The sequence below is a fragment of the Mus musculus genome, chromosome 14 (genome assembly GCF_000001635.26).
Source record: "Mus musculus strain C57BL/6J chromosome 14, GRCm38.p6 C57BL/6J".
Classification (NCBI taxonomy): Eukaryota; Metazoa; Chordata; class Mammalia; order Rodentia; family Muridae; genus Mus; species Mus musculus.
The window spans coordinates 121,788,269-121,803,386 of NC_000080.6; the positions used below are offsets into that span (position 1 = coordinate 121,788,269).

At 46.0% G+C, this 15,118-nt stretch overlaps 1 protein-coding gene across 6 annotated transcripts in view; it reads right to left on the minus strand.

Annotated features, from left to right (window-relative positions):
• Dock9 (dedicator of cytokinesis 9) overlaps positions 1-9,632 on the minus strand; it is a 259,536-nt gene extending 249,904 nt beyond the window's left edge. For 3 of the 6 annotated variants that reach the window (XM_017315757.2, XM_006518358.4, XM_011244881.3), the window contains exon 1: positions 9,222-9,625. In XM_017315757.2, coding sequence (XP_017171246.1) covers positions 9,222-9,347 — 126 coding nt within the window. In that variant the 5' untranslated portion in view covers positions 9,348-9,625. Of the gene's footprint in view, positions 1-9,221 lie in introns of all 6 variants that reach the window. The other 3 variants (XR_003950813.1, XM_017315759.2, NM_134074.2) reach the window with 3 other exon arrangements.
• Between the last annotated feature and the right edge of the window lie 5,486 nt (positions 9,633-15,118).

A 15,118-nucleotide genomic window follows, 5' to 3' on the forward strand; every position in this document is an offset into this window, starting at 1 on the left:
GACTACAGGCATGTACCACCATGCCTGGCTTTTAACTGGTGATATTTGAGCTTTGTTCTGTTTTTAGAAAAATGAGTTCCTAAACACCTAGTTGCACAGTCACATTTGGGGGCTCTTTGTATTCAGATGTGTGGCTCCTTGAAAATCCTAGCAGGAAAGAGTTCAAATCTGACCTGCATTTCCTAAAGTAAAGCAGACACAGTGTCAGTCTTACAGTATGTATCCATCAGACACTGTGGCAACAAGAAACCAGCATGCTGGGTGAGAACTAGAGACAGAGGTCTGACACCAGGGTAAAGTACCACGAGGCCAATAGAAAGGGCACAAGGAAGGGAACATGGAGGACTCGGGGACTGAGGGGGAAAAGAGACCTGGCAGGTGTGTTCATCTTCAGTGTTTCGTTAATTCGATGAGGGACATGGTAGCTCACGCCCATAATCCCAATACTCAAGAGGCTAAGACAGGAGCATGGCCTTTGAGCTTGAGGCCAGCCTAGACTACAGTGGGTACCAGGCCAAGGCTGGGCTACAGAGCAGGATCTTGTCTCAAACAAAAACGTTTACATACACACACCACACACTATGCACAAACACACACATACATATACATATACACACATATATACACAAACACATGTACATGCAGACACACACATACATATACATCTACATACACTACAAACACACACATATAGACACACACATACACTACACACAAACACACACATACAGAGACAGAGACACACATATACATTACACACAAACATACACACAGACACACACATACACATACTCATACATACACATACACACACCACACACACTACACACAAACTTACGCACAGAGACACACACATATATACACACAGACACACACACACACACACACACACATATATATATACACACAGAGACACACATACATACACATACTCATACACACACACACACTACACACAAACACACACATACAAACACAAACAGAGACACATAGTTTGCTGTGTGTGTATGTATGTACACAGGCACTAGGGAAACACAGTGAGCCAACAGACAGTGGGACAAAGAGATTATTAAATTTATACACAAATAAGCATAAAGCCATGCTGATCAGCACAAAGGAAAAGGAGAAGACAGTTCATCTTGGTGGAGAGGACGACTGAGTTCAGGTGTGGAGGACCTGGGGCATTCCTGGAAGCTGATGCGACCACCAAGAGCCCAGTCAGTGATCAATGGGAGGGGTGCCTCCTAAGGGTACCTTAGCCGCCAAGGGCCCTGGCAAGCACTGGGTGTGTCTTCAGATAGAGCACCAAGCCCATAAGGATGAGGTAAGAGCTGTAGCACAGAGCCCAGAGAAGAAGGCCCCTGGCCCCAGCTCTGCAGAACAGGAGAGGGAGAAAAGGAGATGCCAGGCTGTAGCAGCCATTGGTAAGGCTCACCAAAGACTTGAGTTCTCCTTTCCAGGCTTCCAGAAAAGACTGGCTTTGTTGGGTGTGACGATACCTGCTTTGATCTTGGCATTACAGAAGCAGAAGAGCCATGAGTTCAAGGTCATCATCCAACATAGATGAAACTTGGGATCAGGCTGGACTTCATTACAAGATTCTCTCAAAAATAAACACACAGAGGACTGAAGAACTGCCCTCCATGCCCTTTAGAGTTAGGTGTGGCCACAGGGCTCCCTTTAGTCAATGACAAATAAGCACGGTAAGCCCAAGTCATCACAATCCTTTTTTCTCTACAAAGATTCAAGATGGTGGCTGTTTCCATCAACCCAGGTCACAGGACAACACAGACCTAGGCACCCAACCTAGACGCAATGCTGAGGTAGTTTGATCAGAAATATGGTGCTCAATGCTGAGGTAGTTTGATCAGAAGTATAGTGGCTCTAAGGGCTGAGGCCACAAGGACTGAGTCAGCACAAAACATTTAAAGTCAATGGTGATTTGGCAAAGCTCCTCATTAGGAAAAATAAAAATGGCTGGTCACATTAGCACACATCCCAGCACTTCAGGAAGCTGAGGCAGAAGGATCATCTGTGAGTTCAAGGCCAACCTTGTCTTGTCTACATCCAGACCAGCAAGGACTACAAAGTGAGCCCCTGTCTATATGTTCAACAGGAATGAACTGCAGCCAATCTACTGACCACATGTCACAGCATTCTCAGAATCACCTGCTGCCAATCTTTTCCAAAACAGTAAAAATTATCACATAAATTCTAGGACTCAAGAAGGGACATGGACGGGATAAAAAAATAAAACACGAACTTGCCAAAACTTCAACCATTACCACATTGCAATCTAGTTTGTGTTGAAGGCTGCAACAGGCACACACACACATAGATTTGTGCCAGAGAAAAGGATGCTGCCACAGAACACCCCCCTTCAACCTCGTTCTTATGAAACTACACCTCCTATCACACTGGACGGGTTATGCCCAAAATCATGTGTTGTTTTTGTTGTTGTTTTAAATCTGAGTTTCTTGGGAATGAATATACATTGTGGCTAAATGGTTTTTCATGTCCCTCCCAAATGTTCTTCATTGCACTGCATAGACTTCATAAAATCACATCTTGGTTCATACTTATAAATATTCCAATGTGGATTTTACTTCATTTTATAGTGACTTTTAGCTCCAGCCAGCCATAATACTAAATTTTACTATGTATCAGAGTACTCTGGGAACTCTGACAGAACTTAGTCATTTAATCCAAATTCTACTCTGAGAACCGCTACTATGTGCACACTACTAAGTTCACATTAACCATGTGCACTATGTGCACACTAACTATGTACACACTATGATGTGCACACCCACTTTTCACACATGAAATGCTGGCCCTCAGAAGGTCAGCACTCTTCTTCACGTTGTCTATGGGTCAGTAACAAAGCAAGGGTGTTACAGAACAGCATGAGAGGCCCAGTCCCAAGACCCAGACCCAAGTCCACCATCACCTCCATGCTGCCACATAAAAACACTCTCAAGTCGTTCCAACACAAAGCTCTGGCAGCTTTACAGGCGGCCTTCGTTTTATTGAGACCAGTGTATGAACTTTTCCCAGCATGCACAAGGTCAGCATTTCACAGTTTTGGCCCTGGATGAGCAACACTGCCTCCGGTGCACATTTCAGGCCAGAAGTGTCTGTGAAATTTACATACAGGGCACTGGGATGGGAGCATGCTTTGGTTCTTGACTGATATATCAAGTGCAGAGAGGCTACGCCAGCCATCACGCTATGCAGTTCTCATAAAATAAACACCGTGTGAGCAGGGACCTGAGGCTGTGTCTCGCTGCACTGTGAACCAAAGTGCTCGCTCACTCGCTCGCTTCACCCCATCCTCGGAAATACATACATCTTTCATCTTAGCAAATTTGTCAGGCAGAAATGGTATCTCATTTTGGTTAATGTTTCTTTGTTAGCAAGAGTAAATGTCTTGCTGTTTTGTTTTGCTATAAACTGGCTAACTATAGTCTCTTCTTTGAGAAACTGCCTATTAATTAATGGCTATTTCTATTGAAGAGTTTTTCTTTTAAAACTCTGTGTAAGATTCATAAGATTTTTTAATTAGAGTATAATTACATCATGCTCCCTCTTTCCTTTCCTCCCTCCAAACTCTTCCATGTTCACCCCTACTTCATTCTCAAATTCAAGACTTCTTTGTATTATCATTACAGACAGACAGACAGACAGACACACACACACACACACACACACACACCCCTACACCTCTATATACAGTAGCCTGCTCAGTTCATTGAGTGTTTCTTGTATGTATATAATTTCAGGACTGTCCAACTGGACCACTGTCCAACCAATCAGGGCCTCATCCCTGGGGAAGCCTCTCTCCCAGCCTCCATTGGGCTCTGCTCTGTTTTTAGCTTAACACTACAGCAGAGATTGACCTACAGATAAGGCCAGAGGACAGCACTGTTGAGCTTACTGACTGCTAACTGCATGGCGCTTGTGATGTAGAACAGAGGTTTCATGGTAAGATGGGGAAGCAGCAAGCAGAGTAGCTAAGAGGTAAAGGTAAGACGTTTCAGGGCCTGGATTCAAGACCCAGCCCTTCCAATTACTGGGATGACCTAAGCGGACTTGACCTTCCCACTAAGGAAGTTCTCATACACGTCTGAGAATACTTTATGTGCTACGTAAATGCTGTCTCCAGATTTACCTTATCAAGTCCATTCCACACTAAGATAATAAGGTCTTACATTTGTAAAGGACTCTGCATGCCTTGTTTGGGGAGCTTTGGGTTGTTTTTTATGGGTCTTACTTTGTGGCTCAGATTGCCTAGAACTTACAGACCTGCCATCCTCAGTCTCACTAGTGCTGTAATGAAAGGTGTGCACAACCGTGCCCAACCTGCGCAACCTGCATGCGTTTTCTTAAAATCTTTTGATGTGTGATTTTTTTTTTTTCTGACAGGCTCTCATTCCGTAGCCCAGGATAGCCTCAAACTCTTGGTGCTTCTCCTGCTTCAGTGTTCTGAGTGCCAGGGTTACAGGTGTGAATCGGCATGGCAGCCTCTGATGCTTTTTAGCAGTGTTCCTTGCACCGTCATCCGGTTTACCACAGGTGACTGCAGTGTCTGCCTCTGGAGAATGTAGACCCTAACAAGACAAAGAACTGCTTTTCTCGTGTGTGTGTGTGTGTGTGTGTGTGTGTGTGTATTCTTTGTCAAATTTCAAATACTAAAGGAACAGGGACTTAATTGAGGGACCTTTATTCTATCCCATTGATAAATGTGCCTGTTTTTATTCCATTAGCATGCTGGGCTTTACTTCTTACGGCTGTGTCTAACTTGAAAGCAAATGTTTTATGTTTACTAGTGCATATGTTAGTATTTCTTCACTGATTTTCCTGTTTGTCTTAGTCATTGTTCTGTATGTGAAGAGACACCATAACCAAAGCAACTCTTATGAAACAAAGCATTTAATTAGGGCTTGCTTATCATTTCAGAGGCCCATTATCACTGTGGCAGGGAGCATGGTGGCAAGAAAACAGTGCTGGAGAAGTAGCTGAGAGCTACATCCTGACCCATAGGCCTAGAGAGACCGGGTTTAGCTTGGGCCTATGAAACCTCAGAGCCCACCTCCCAGTGACAGACTTCCTCCAACAAAGCCACACCTCCTTTTTGCTTTTGTTTGTTTGTTTGCTTGTTTGTTTTTCAGACAGGGTTCTCTGTCCTAGAACTCACTCTGTAGACCAGGCTGGCCTCACAGAGGTCACCTCCAAAGAACTGCTGCTGCAGCATCTTCTGACAGCCAGCAGTCCCCAAGCTCAGAGTACACATCTAGGATGTGGGTAGCAGTTCCACAAAGTCTCTCCTCCCTGCTCAACCAGATTCAGGACATCACTGATGCCCACACTGCCCCTAAAGTTCTAGTGCGCTAGGAACTAAAAAAAAAAAAAAACAAAAAAAAAAAAAAAAAAAAAATGGAACCTGCTGTTGATTATCTAGCTGGAGATGGGCCTCCACCCTGCTTCCTGTATTTTGGGACATTTCTGTTTGTTAGGACTCTACCAGAGGGTGGAGAGAGACAGCAAGGGGGAGCCCAGGCTGGTTCAGTTGTCAGTGTACTAACATATCTGATTTAAAGTTATAGCCAAAAGGAGGTTTACCTTATCTGAGGATTTCAAAGCACACCCCTAACTCGGGTCTCAGGTTACCTCAGATAACACTGGACGGTGAGGGAAGCCTCCTCCACAGAGCGCAGGATATTCTCTCCCCACGCCTTTGGCCTGCCTTCCTTCTCTAGTAACACAAAGGAAAAGCCAGGGATGGCCTGACCTGGGTCACCTCACTTCTCATTGCGGCATCTCAAAGGGGTGTGGAGGGTATCCCTGGCATGGGCCTGACATCCAAGGAGAGTCTGAAGCAGAACACATGGAGATAAGATCAGGAAGGACACAGGGACAGGCAGCCAGATGACTTGTACATCAATACCCAAGTGTAGGGCCACCTGCAAACCCGGTCAAGGCGCCATGACACTCACACAAATCTTGTTTTGTTTTTTTTTTTGTTTTTTTTTAAAAAAGGCACTCTTTGCATGGTATATTTTCTTAGATCTGGGCCATGACGATGCTGTCTTTTACGAAGCAGACAGCCCTGGGTTAAAATTTCTTCAGGAATTCCAAAGGCAATCGCAATCCCTGAGCAGGGGTTTGGTTCTAGGATTCCTGCTGGCAAGCGTACATTTTAAACCTATAGCCCAAGGCCCTCTGGACTATTCTAAATCAGGGAAAGCAAGTTCTGCCTTTGTGAAGACTCTCATTCATCACTAACTTCTTTTCCTCCAGCTAGGAATACTACCAGTAGTATTTCTACTCCCCATAAAGTCACTTAGCCTGTTGAGCTCAGGCAAAGGTCTCTTAAAAACAATCTAGTCCAACCCTTACCTAACAGAACAAAAGCCCCAAGGTCCAGAGAAACAAGCAACAAACTAAGCGAGCGTAAGGTGCTGCCTGAATACATGCTTACACGAAGAGCTTTTAACTGTACTGTGCATTTAATCTTCCCTGCAACTCTAAATATTATGCCCACTCTGCAGATGAGGAAACTGAGGCCAGGCCTATAAAGGTTAAGTTACACAGTACGGCTGCACAGTTGGTAAGGGACAAGGCCAGGACTACAATCAATGCTCTGAACTGCTAAACTTCAAGGGTTAAAAACTAGAACCCTTATGAAGTCTTTCTCCAATATAAATAATTCTAAAGCTCATGAATAAGTGAAACACGTATTTTAAAGGCCTGCCACCAAAATTGTGTGAATTCTTATAAAAGCTAACAACCAAATGTTTTTTTTCATCAAAGAAATTTGAATAACAATATATTATGAGGGTCATAGAAACTATTCCTAGTTTCTAAAACCAAACACTACGTATATAGTGGTGAAATGTGTTAAAAGGCCTGAGACTAGACACCAGTAAGGAAGGGGGAAAGAGAGAAAGTTTAGAGAAAGGGGGAGGAAGAGAGGAAGCAAAAGAAGAGAAATAGGAAGAGAGGGAGAGAGGGAGGGAGGGAGGGAGGGAGGGAGGGAGGGAGGGAAAGATGCACATAAACCAAATTTGGCAAAACCTCGGTAATTATTCAGTTAATACGATGAAATAAAGTCTGCCACAGCAGATTCAATTTTGTATACTTACCCATACGCTCCTCAAATTAATACAGAATGACTAAAAAGGGCCCACAGATCTGAGTCCATAAGAAGGAGGGGAGATCTATTCAACAATGCCATGTGTATAAGCACATGTCGAACCCTGGCATCGCCCGCTGCCTTGGGCCATCTTCAGGGCTGCTTTGGGCATCTAGGGTGCTGTGGAATTAAGGCTAGCACTAGGCCAGGTGACCAAAGCAGAGAAGATCAACACTCTCATCTAAGCAGGCACCAACGGACCAAGGCATGGCCGCCTCCCGAGAGAACCGGGATTACTGTCTCAGATGCTCACAGGACAGAGATAGGCCAGAATTTATGTGACAGGTGCACCTGCTGTGACTTCCTGGCAGACACAGGAAAAGGGTGGAAGGTGAGATTCATGGGTAATATTTAGTGGCTTGAAACCTCTCCCAGACTCCTCCCATGTTCTGCATTCCCCCATCCGGGCCAGGAGCCTTCTCTGCACCTACGTTGTCATCAGCTTCCTCATATTTTGTAACAATTTCATCATAGATTATATCAGACACATGACCATAGACAGACAGACAGGTAGACAAAACTAAGAGTTGAGACACCAGCAAAGTGCCTGGCTATATTTAAGAGTGTCCAAGGAAAATGCATACTACTAAAAGTTTCATTAGACCAAAACAGCAGAAGCATGTCACACGTGGGGATACTGTCAATGGGCCACCCTCAAACAGGAATCAGATATTCAAGGGCTGCAGCACATTGATTAGTGTGGCACTGTGGAAGTCACAGCACAAGAAAGTGTATCGTTAGTTCCAATTTTTCCTAACATCCCTGATGATCACAGCACCCCAATTAAGAAAGAGTCCCAGCTGAGAGGAGAGAGGGGGGCCACAGAGGTTGAGACTACTCCCTCCTGCAGCTTCAAAAAGCAATGATGCTTCGGCAACAGAAGTTAATACAAGTTATCAAAGACACGGTCAGCCAGGTTCTGGTCCGTTCTTCAACTGACCAAGTTCTGTAAAACTGAAAAATAAAATCCCTGATTATCGCAGATCAAACTCAATTTTGAGTGATGTAGGGTGAGTTGGCAGCGCTGGCAAACGACAGAAAATCCAAACTGAGCAGACTGGATATGGAAATCAACACAAATCTCCACCAGCATCGTTCACACCAGCATCGTTCACACCGGCATCGTTCCTGTCTGACCCAGGACGGGCTCCGATCTGCCACGAAAAGCGAAGCATCTGCCCTGTGTTCATAAACAATGCTCCTTGGCAATCCCCCACACACTGCACCACAAGGCCACAGACATTACTTTCAAGGCTCATCTCCTCACATGTTCCAAGGAACACACCCACAAACAAGTCCCCTTCAAGAAAACAAACGCAAAGAGCTGCTAAAAAGTTTCCAGCTGCCCTGAGGAGCTCCCTCCAGCACAGACTGCTCCTCTCCCGGCACCAGCCCAGCATCTCAGCGTGCCCTCTTTTCCAAATACAGCAGGGCCGTCCCTGGCTGTGAAAAAGTTGATTTTTTAAACTTCACCTTTCTCACACCCAGTGGCCTGTTTCCAGGAGTCACTGACACGACTGGGTTCACCTTGGTTTGTCTTGCTATGCTAGCCTCAAGTCCCCAGACTTCAAAGTAATTTGTACCAAGGATGAAACGAGCAAGTTCACCCCTTGCCACTCATAAGAAGCCTCCAGACACCAGCTTAGCACACTGAGCAGAGATCTGCCCACCCAAACATCCGCGGGGAAACCTATTCGCTGGACCATCAGATGGGTGGTAAAGACCCCACCTCCTCTACACTGTATGAGGCCCGGGCACCTGCCAAGCCCCCCGAAACACCGAGGATGCGGTGAGGACAGAGAAACTTCCCAATTGGCAGAGGACAGGTAACGTGGGGGGCAGGGAAGTGGACAGAGGGCGGAAATTTCCCAGGAGGAGAGGAAAAGCCCTAGGAGGGCAAGCTCTGGACTCTGGAAGTTGCGGCCCCCAAAGATCTCCCCGCTGCCCGCCCGCTCCCTTTCTCTGTCTGCTCCGGATTTACCAGAGCGCTGGTCAGGCCCGCCCGCCACCTGCGCGCCTCGCTCACCAGGAGCACCGAGCCGCGCACCACCTCTGACACGCTCTGCCGCAGCTCCGCCGCCGTGCCGGGCTTGCTCAAAGCCCGGGTGAACTTCCGAGTCTCCGTCGACACAGGGAGCTGCTGCTGCGCCATCCTCCGGCCGCCGCTGCGGGATCCGGCGCGCGCGGTCTGGCCCGGTCGCGCCGCCGCCAGGTGCGCCCGGGGCACGGGAACCCGCGGTCCCGGTCGGGTCCTCAGGCGCTGCAGCCCGGGCCACGCCCTCTGTGCCGCGTCACGCCCCGAGGTGTCCTCCCCGGGCCCGCGTGCCTGCTGCGGCGCCTGGGCTAGCTCCGGACGATCCTACGCGCAGCGCTCGCCGCGACTCCCCCATGCCCCCGACCTCCCTGCGCGGCCGCCTCCTAGGGGCGGGGCGTCCGGCGAGGTGGGGCGGGGCCGATGGGCGGGGCGCCCTGTGGGGCGGGGCCGATGGGGCGGAGTCGGTGGGCAGGACCTGACTCTGGAATCTGGTGATTCCTCCGCCCCGGAGGGCACAGACCCTACATCCTGAACCTCTTTCCCCGGGTCTCCAAAGAGACTGTCGAGGCCCCAAAGAGCCGTGAGGGTGCGGACTCGCTGGCACCATAATGCCCTGAACGAGGCACCGGACAACGTAGTCTTTATTTATGTGACTGAGAAGATACAAGTCCTCGCCCTCGAGACTAGTCGGGCGTATTTGGGTCCACCTTACTGTCCCCAAACATGTGGCTCGCGGTGGAACTGGACAGCGTCGATCCGGATGGGCGTAGGGCCCAACACAGACCTCGGGCCGCGTGCTGCGTCACCTAGGACGCCAGCGTGACTCCTGGACCTCGATTATCTCAGCTACAGCCTGAGGACAGCGAACTGATGTGACTCAGCTGCAGTGCCAGCCTTCTACCCCGCGGGTGCCGAACCCGGGACCTCCGGGGTCACCGCTGCTGACGGCGTACCTCCGAGAGGACCATCTCCTGAAGCCTCTTCTGCCTTCCCCCAAATTTCCTTTCTCCCTCGTAAAGCACAAGGGCACAGCCCTAGCCCCCGCGCAGAGAGCGCGCAAGCAGGGGAGCTTGGGGCTCCGCTGATGCGCATGCTCTGTGGCTTCCATCGGGGCGGGCTCTCCGGCCCAGAGTCAGCCTTCAGGAAGGCTCCACTGATTGGCCCGGCTACTCAAGCCACACCCACTACCCCCTGATGGACAGCTTCTTACCTGCCTGGTCAGCTTCCGAGGCTTGGCCTTGAAAACCAGAGGCGGGGCCGGGGGATTTCTTAGGACGCCTCCTGATCAAGTGTTAGGAAACTTATGGGGGAAAAAAAAAAAATGGAATTGCGTCCCACCTCTTCAAAAACCCAAATCCCTGGCCTAAAGCTAATATTAGAGCTGAAGGGAGAAAATACCTAGTTTAGAGAGCAAAACACCACCATTCTGGGATTAATGAGCCGGCCTGGCACATTAAGATTTAGAGCTCGGGTATGCAACTGGTACTCAATAAATGCTTGCTGAACTGGATTTTATTTATTTATTTTTTGCACCCTACTGAGTTGAGTTCACAAGGTGTAACATTGAACAGCGGGAAAGATTGAAAGATTTTTTTTTTAATTCCTTGTTTAGTTTTTGTCGTTTTGTTTTAAGTTTCAATTTTAGTTACTTTGTGGGTCTGTGTACCTGCGTGCAGTGTCCATGGAGACTAGAGGCTTTGAACTTTTTTTTTTAATTACACACCAGCTTTTTTTCTCTTCTGTGCAAACCTGGAATGTCCTAGACTTTTCTCAGAGTACGGCTAAGGCTACGTGATAATAAAACAGAGGCAGGCCAACCACGCCCTGCTTTCTGTGGAAAAACTAACAGGTTTTATCTGACTGTCCAGGACTTTTGTTTATGCCTCTGAGCTACACTGGGAACAGCTGCCCTGTTAAGTGAACTGAGATACACGCGTGAATCATAAAACTCTCTGAACTCAGTCTCTAAAAATCCTACATATGTTGAAGGAGAAGCCTGATCTTTTCCAAAAGCGAAGGAAATTTTCTTTTGTGTCGTTGATGACTCTAGTAAGTACTGAAGAGATAATCAGGTTTGAGATTTTTGCGTACAAATGACTACTACAGAGAAATATTTACAATTCAAGCATTTACTCAACTTTTAACGACCTTACTGGACGATGTCTTATTCACTTGAAGATATGCACATGTTCTAATGGCACATGAGTTTTGTTTTTCAAAGTATCTCCTCTAGTTAAGGCCGGTCGTGATTCATGATGAACCAGCCTCTGGCTCCCAATGCAGGGATTACAAGCAAACATTCACCACACACCTGAAAATATAACTTCCTTTAAATATCAGAGATATCTTGAAAGAGAATTTCTGTGTTTAGAAGAAAACAGTAAGTAACCTGTTCAGAGTAGGTACTCCTCGGACCCGGAGACATGGTTCAGGGTTAAGAGGACTGGCTTCCAGAGGGCTGGGGTTTTAATTTCCAGCACCCATATGGAGTATCTGATGTATCTACCAATTGCTGGAACAATCACAACTGCATGTAACTCCAGCTGCAGTGAGAGCGTACATCCTCTTTAGGCTCTAAAGACACCCACTCGTACATGAACATTCATACCAGCAAACACATATATACGTATACATGATAAAACTGAAAGTTAAATCTGGGGGAAAACCCTACTATTCAAGAAAAGGGATAAATTATAAACAGCCAAAATGATACCCAGAATAGTGAAAAGTCTGTTACATTACCAAAACCCTCACAAAGGCATAGCATGGTGTTCTATCTAAAACACACACATACAAAAACCTACTAAAAATAATAAATCAGGTTTGCAGTGTTGTACGATACGAGATTTATATTCAAAAGTCATTTAATTTTATTTGATAGCAATTGAACAATCGAAAACAAATTAGGGAAACAATTCAATTTACAGTACCATCAAAAAGAATAAAATGTTTATGCCTAAAGCAAACACAAGACTTGCACATTAAAAACTGGAAAATGTAATTGGAAGACAGTATGGAGAAGCTTGCCATGACACTGGATTATAAGACATAATCTTATTAAAAGGAAAGCAGAGTGGAGTGGTATGTGCCTATAATCCAGCATACAGGAGGCTGAAGCAAGAGGATTATACATTTGAGACCAGCCTGCATGAGATGGCATGTTCTCATAGAAGTCACATGGAAAGGAAAAGAGCTCAGAATATCCAACACTGCCATAAGAATAAAAACTGACCTACATAGTATTAGCACAAGGACCAAAATCCATACCAGCGACATGCCATTAATGACTCCAAAATAAACAATTCCACTATGGGCAGAAGCAACATGACCACTAGATGGGCAAAGGATGTTCTTTTTAACAACTGCTGCTGACACAACTTAATAGGCAGAAGAACAAATTCATACGCGTGCGCCAAATAATATCTAATTTTGTGTTATAGTATAACACACCAAAGATGTGAGATGAGCTAAAACTACAAACACTTAGAATGGAGGCATATGGGTTTTTATGAACTTGAATTAGCTTCAAGCAAAAAAAAAAAAAAGCCAAAAATAAATAAATCGGGATTCATCTAAATTGAAAACATGTTTCAAAGGACAGGTTATGCAGGACTACCTCCAAACCAGACTGCTGCCATCTTCAGGAGTCCGGGTGCACTTGCTCACCAAAGATCAACAGAGCTGGGCTTGGCTAAAAGCTGAGGCTCCTCCCTCTTGGAAGGAGGGGGTGCAGAAGGGTCATGGAACCTGCACCTGAGTATCCAGCCACCCCTTCCAACCAGATGTTGCAGTTCTACCCTAATTGCACATGGTCTCAGGGGTCTCTGGAAAGGGCTAAGGGATATAGGTGGGGGAGGCTTAAGGGAGAGGCCTCCATCTACACAGCTGTGGGAGTTATCATCCATGCAGTTATCAACCTTCAGTGTGGCTGCTTTGAAATCATCCGCACACCTGCTGAGAGACTCCCACCTGCTGCTCTGTAAGTAAACCTTATGAACTCACTGGTTCCTTAGTGAACTTGGTCACTGGGACTTGAGGAGGAGAAGGGTGGGGGGGATGGGACAGCTACCCAAGGGGAAGAACTGTAGCACCGGGACACTATCAAGAAAGTGGAAAGGAGAATACTTGTAAATCACATACAATGACCCGGTCTCCCAACTGTGTAGACAACGCATAGCTCCCTGATCTAAGGAAATTCCATCTTAAAAACGAACACAATGACACAACTGTCTGTTTTATATATTCCTCCAGGTATACAAATGTCTCGGAGCTCATGTAAAGACCTCAAACACTAGTCATTTGTAAAATGCAATTTAAAAACCACAATAAGATACCCTTTTACACACTCTATAGTGGCAGTAAGTGAAAAAGAAAACTGGACTAAAGCCCGCAGGTGAGGTGTAGAGATATCAGAATCTTCATAGATGTGAAATAAAATAGCTGTTTGAAAAAACAGTTTGGGGAGTCTTCAAATTTTTAAACACGCAATTAACACTGCTAAACAATTCTACCCCCTAAGCAGACACACAGGAGAACCAAAGATAAATGTCCACACACAAAATCATGCACCGAATGTTTATAGAGGCTGTAGCATTGTTCATTCTAGCCAAAAACTGAACTCAAGCTGGGTAGTAGTGGTGCATGCCTTTAATCCCAGCACTCGGGAGGCAGAAGCAGGCAGATTTCTGAGTTTGAGGCCAGCCTGGTCTACAGAGTGAGTTCCAGGACAGCCAGAGCTACACAGAGAACCCTGTCTCAAGAAAAACAAAAACAAAAACTGGAATCAACCCAAATTCCATCACTGAGGAATGGTGGTGTTTGCAAACACGGGAATACTATTCAACCATGAATAAGAGCATACACTGCTTTGTGTTATAATGTATATGAGCCTTAAAAACATACTGTTGATTATAAGCAGACACAAAGCAACTTCACATGTGATTTTCATATACATAGTTGTCGATGCAAAAAGTCACAGCTCTCACCTTAAAGGGAATAGAAGTTTATCCTAGACCGTGGCTTCAAATTTAGGTTACCCCAAATTTCATGTTCCAGCCCAGAAGCAGTCTCATTCAGTTGTATCGCTTTATGGAACTAAGAAAGTCTTAAATCAAGGCAAGTTTAAAATACATCGGTGGGTGTCTTTACTCTAGATGTGGTGGGACCTGGGAGAGCAGAGCCTAAAAATGAGCAGGACCATAAAGCCTCATGCAATAGCCAACTTTGTTCAGGGCATTAGACAATTTGTATTTTGAGAGTTAAGACGTGTCACCTGAGTAAAGTGTTCAACCACAAAGACAAGCCGCACACGGCAAAACCATGTTTTTCTATAGAAGAATATAAACGACTGACAACAGCCAGTTGTAATGAATAATCTGAAGTGAACTCACTCCTATCTGCTACAACTGAGACGTACAGTCCAAGAACAATTTTGTGTTTTAAAAAGATCTGAGGTCACAAGACTCTAGTCTGTTTTCTTGGAGTTTTCTCACAAACACTCAGAATTCCCCTCACGCCACTCTGTTCTTGGACTGTGTTCTGACAGGTGAGCACATCGGAGAAGGGGTCACAGCAAGATGGGGGACTTTTTTTTCTACAGGCCTGATGACATCCTTAGCTTTGAGGTTGGTGGAGGCTAAAGGTCTGCTAAGTTAATAGGTTCCAAAAGGTTTTTAATCTATTAGTCACGGGATGCTAGTTCTGACACCGATGTGGAGTACTCGTGGGCTAAAGCTAGCTGAGATATGGTAATTAGCTCTGGACTGCAACATGCCTACCTTTCGGTATCAGCGCAGTTTTAACTGTCAGTGTTTGCAAACATAGCCCTTTTCCCCAGGAATTCTCGTTCACAAAATGTCCACAACCAGAACAAGTAAATCCATAGAGAC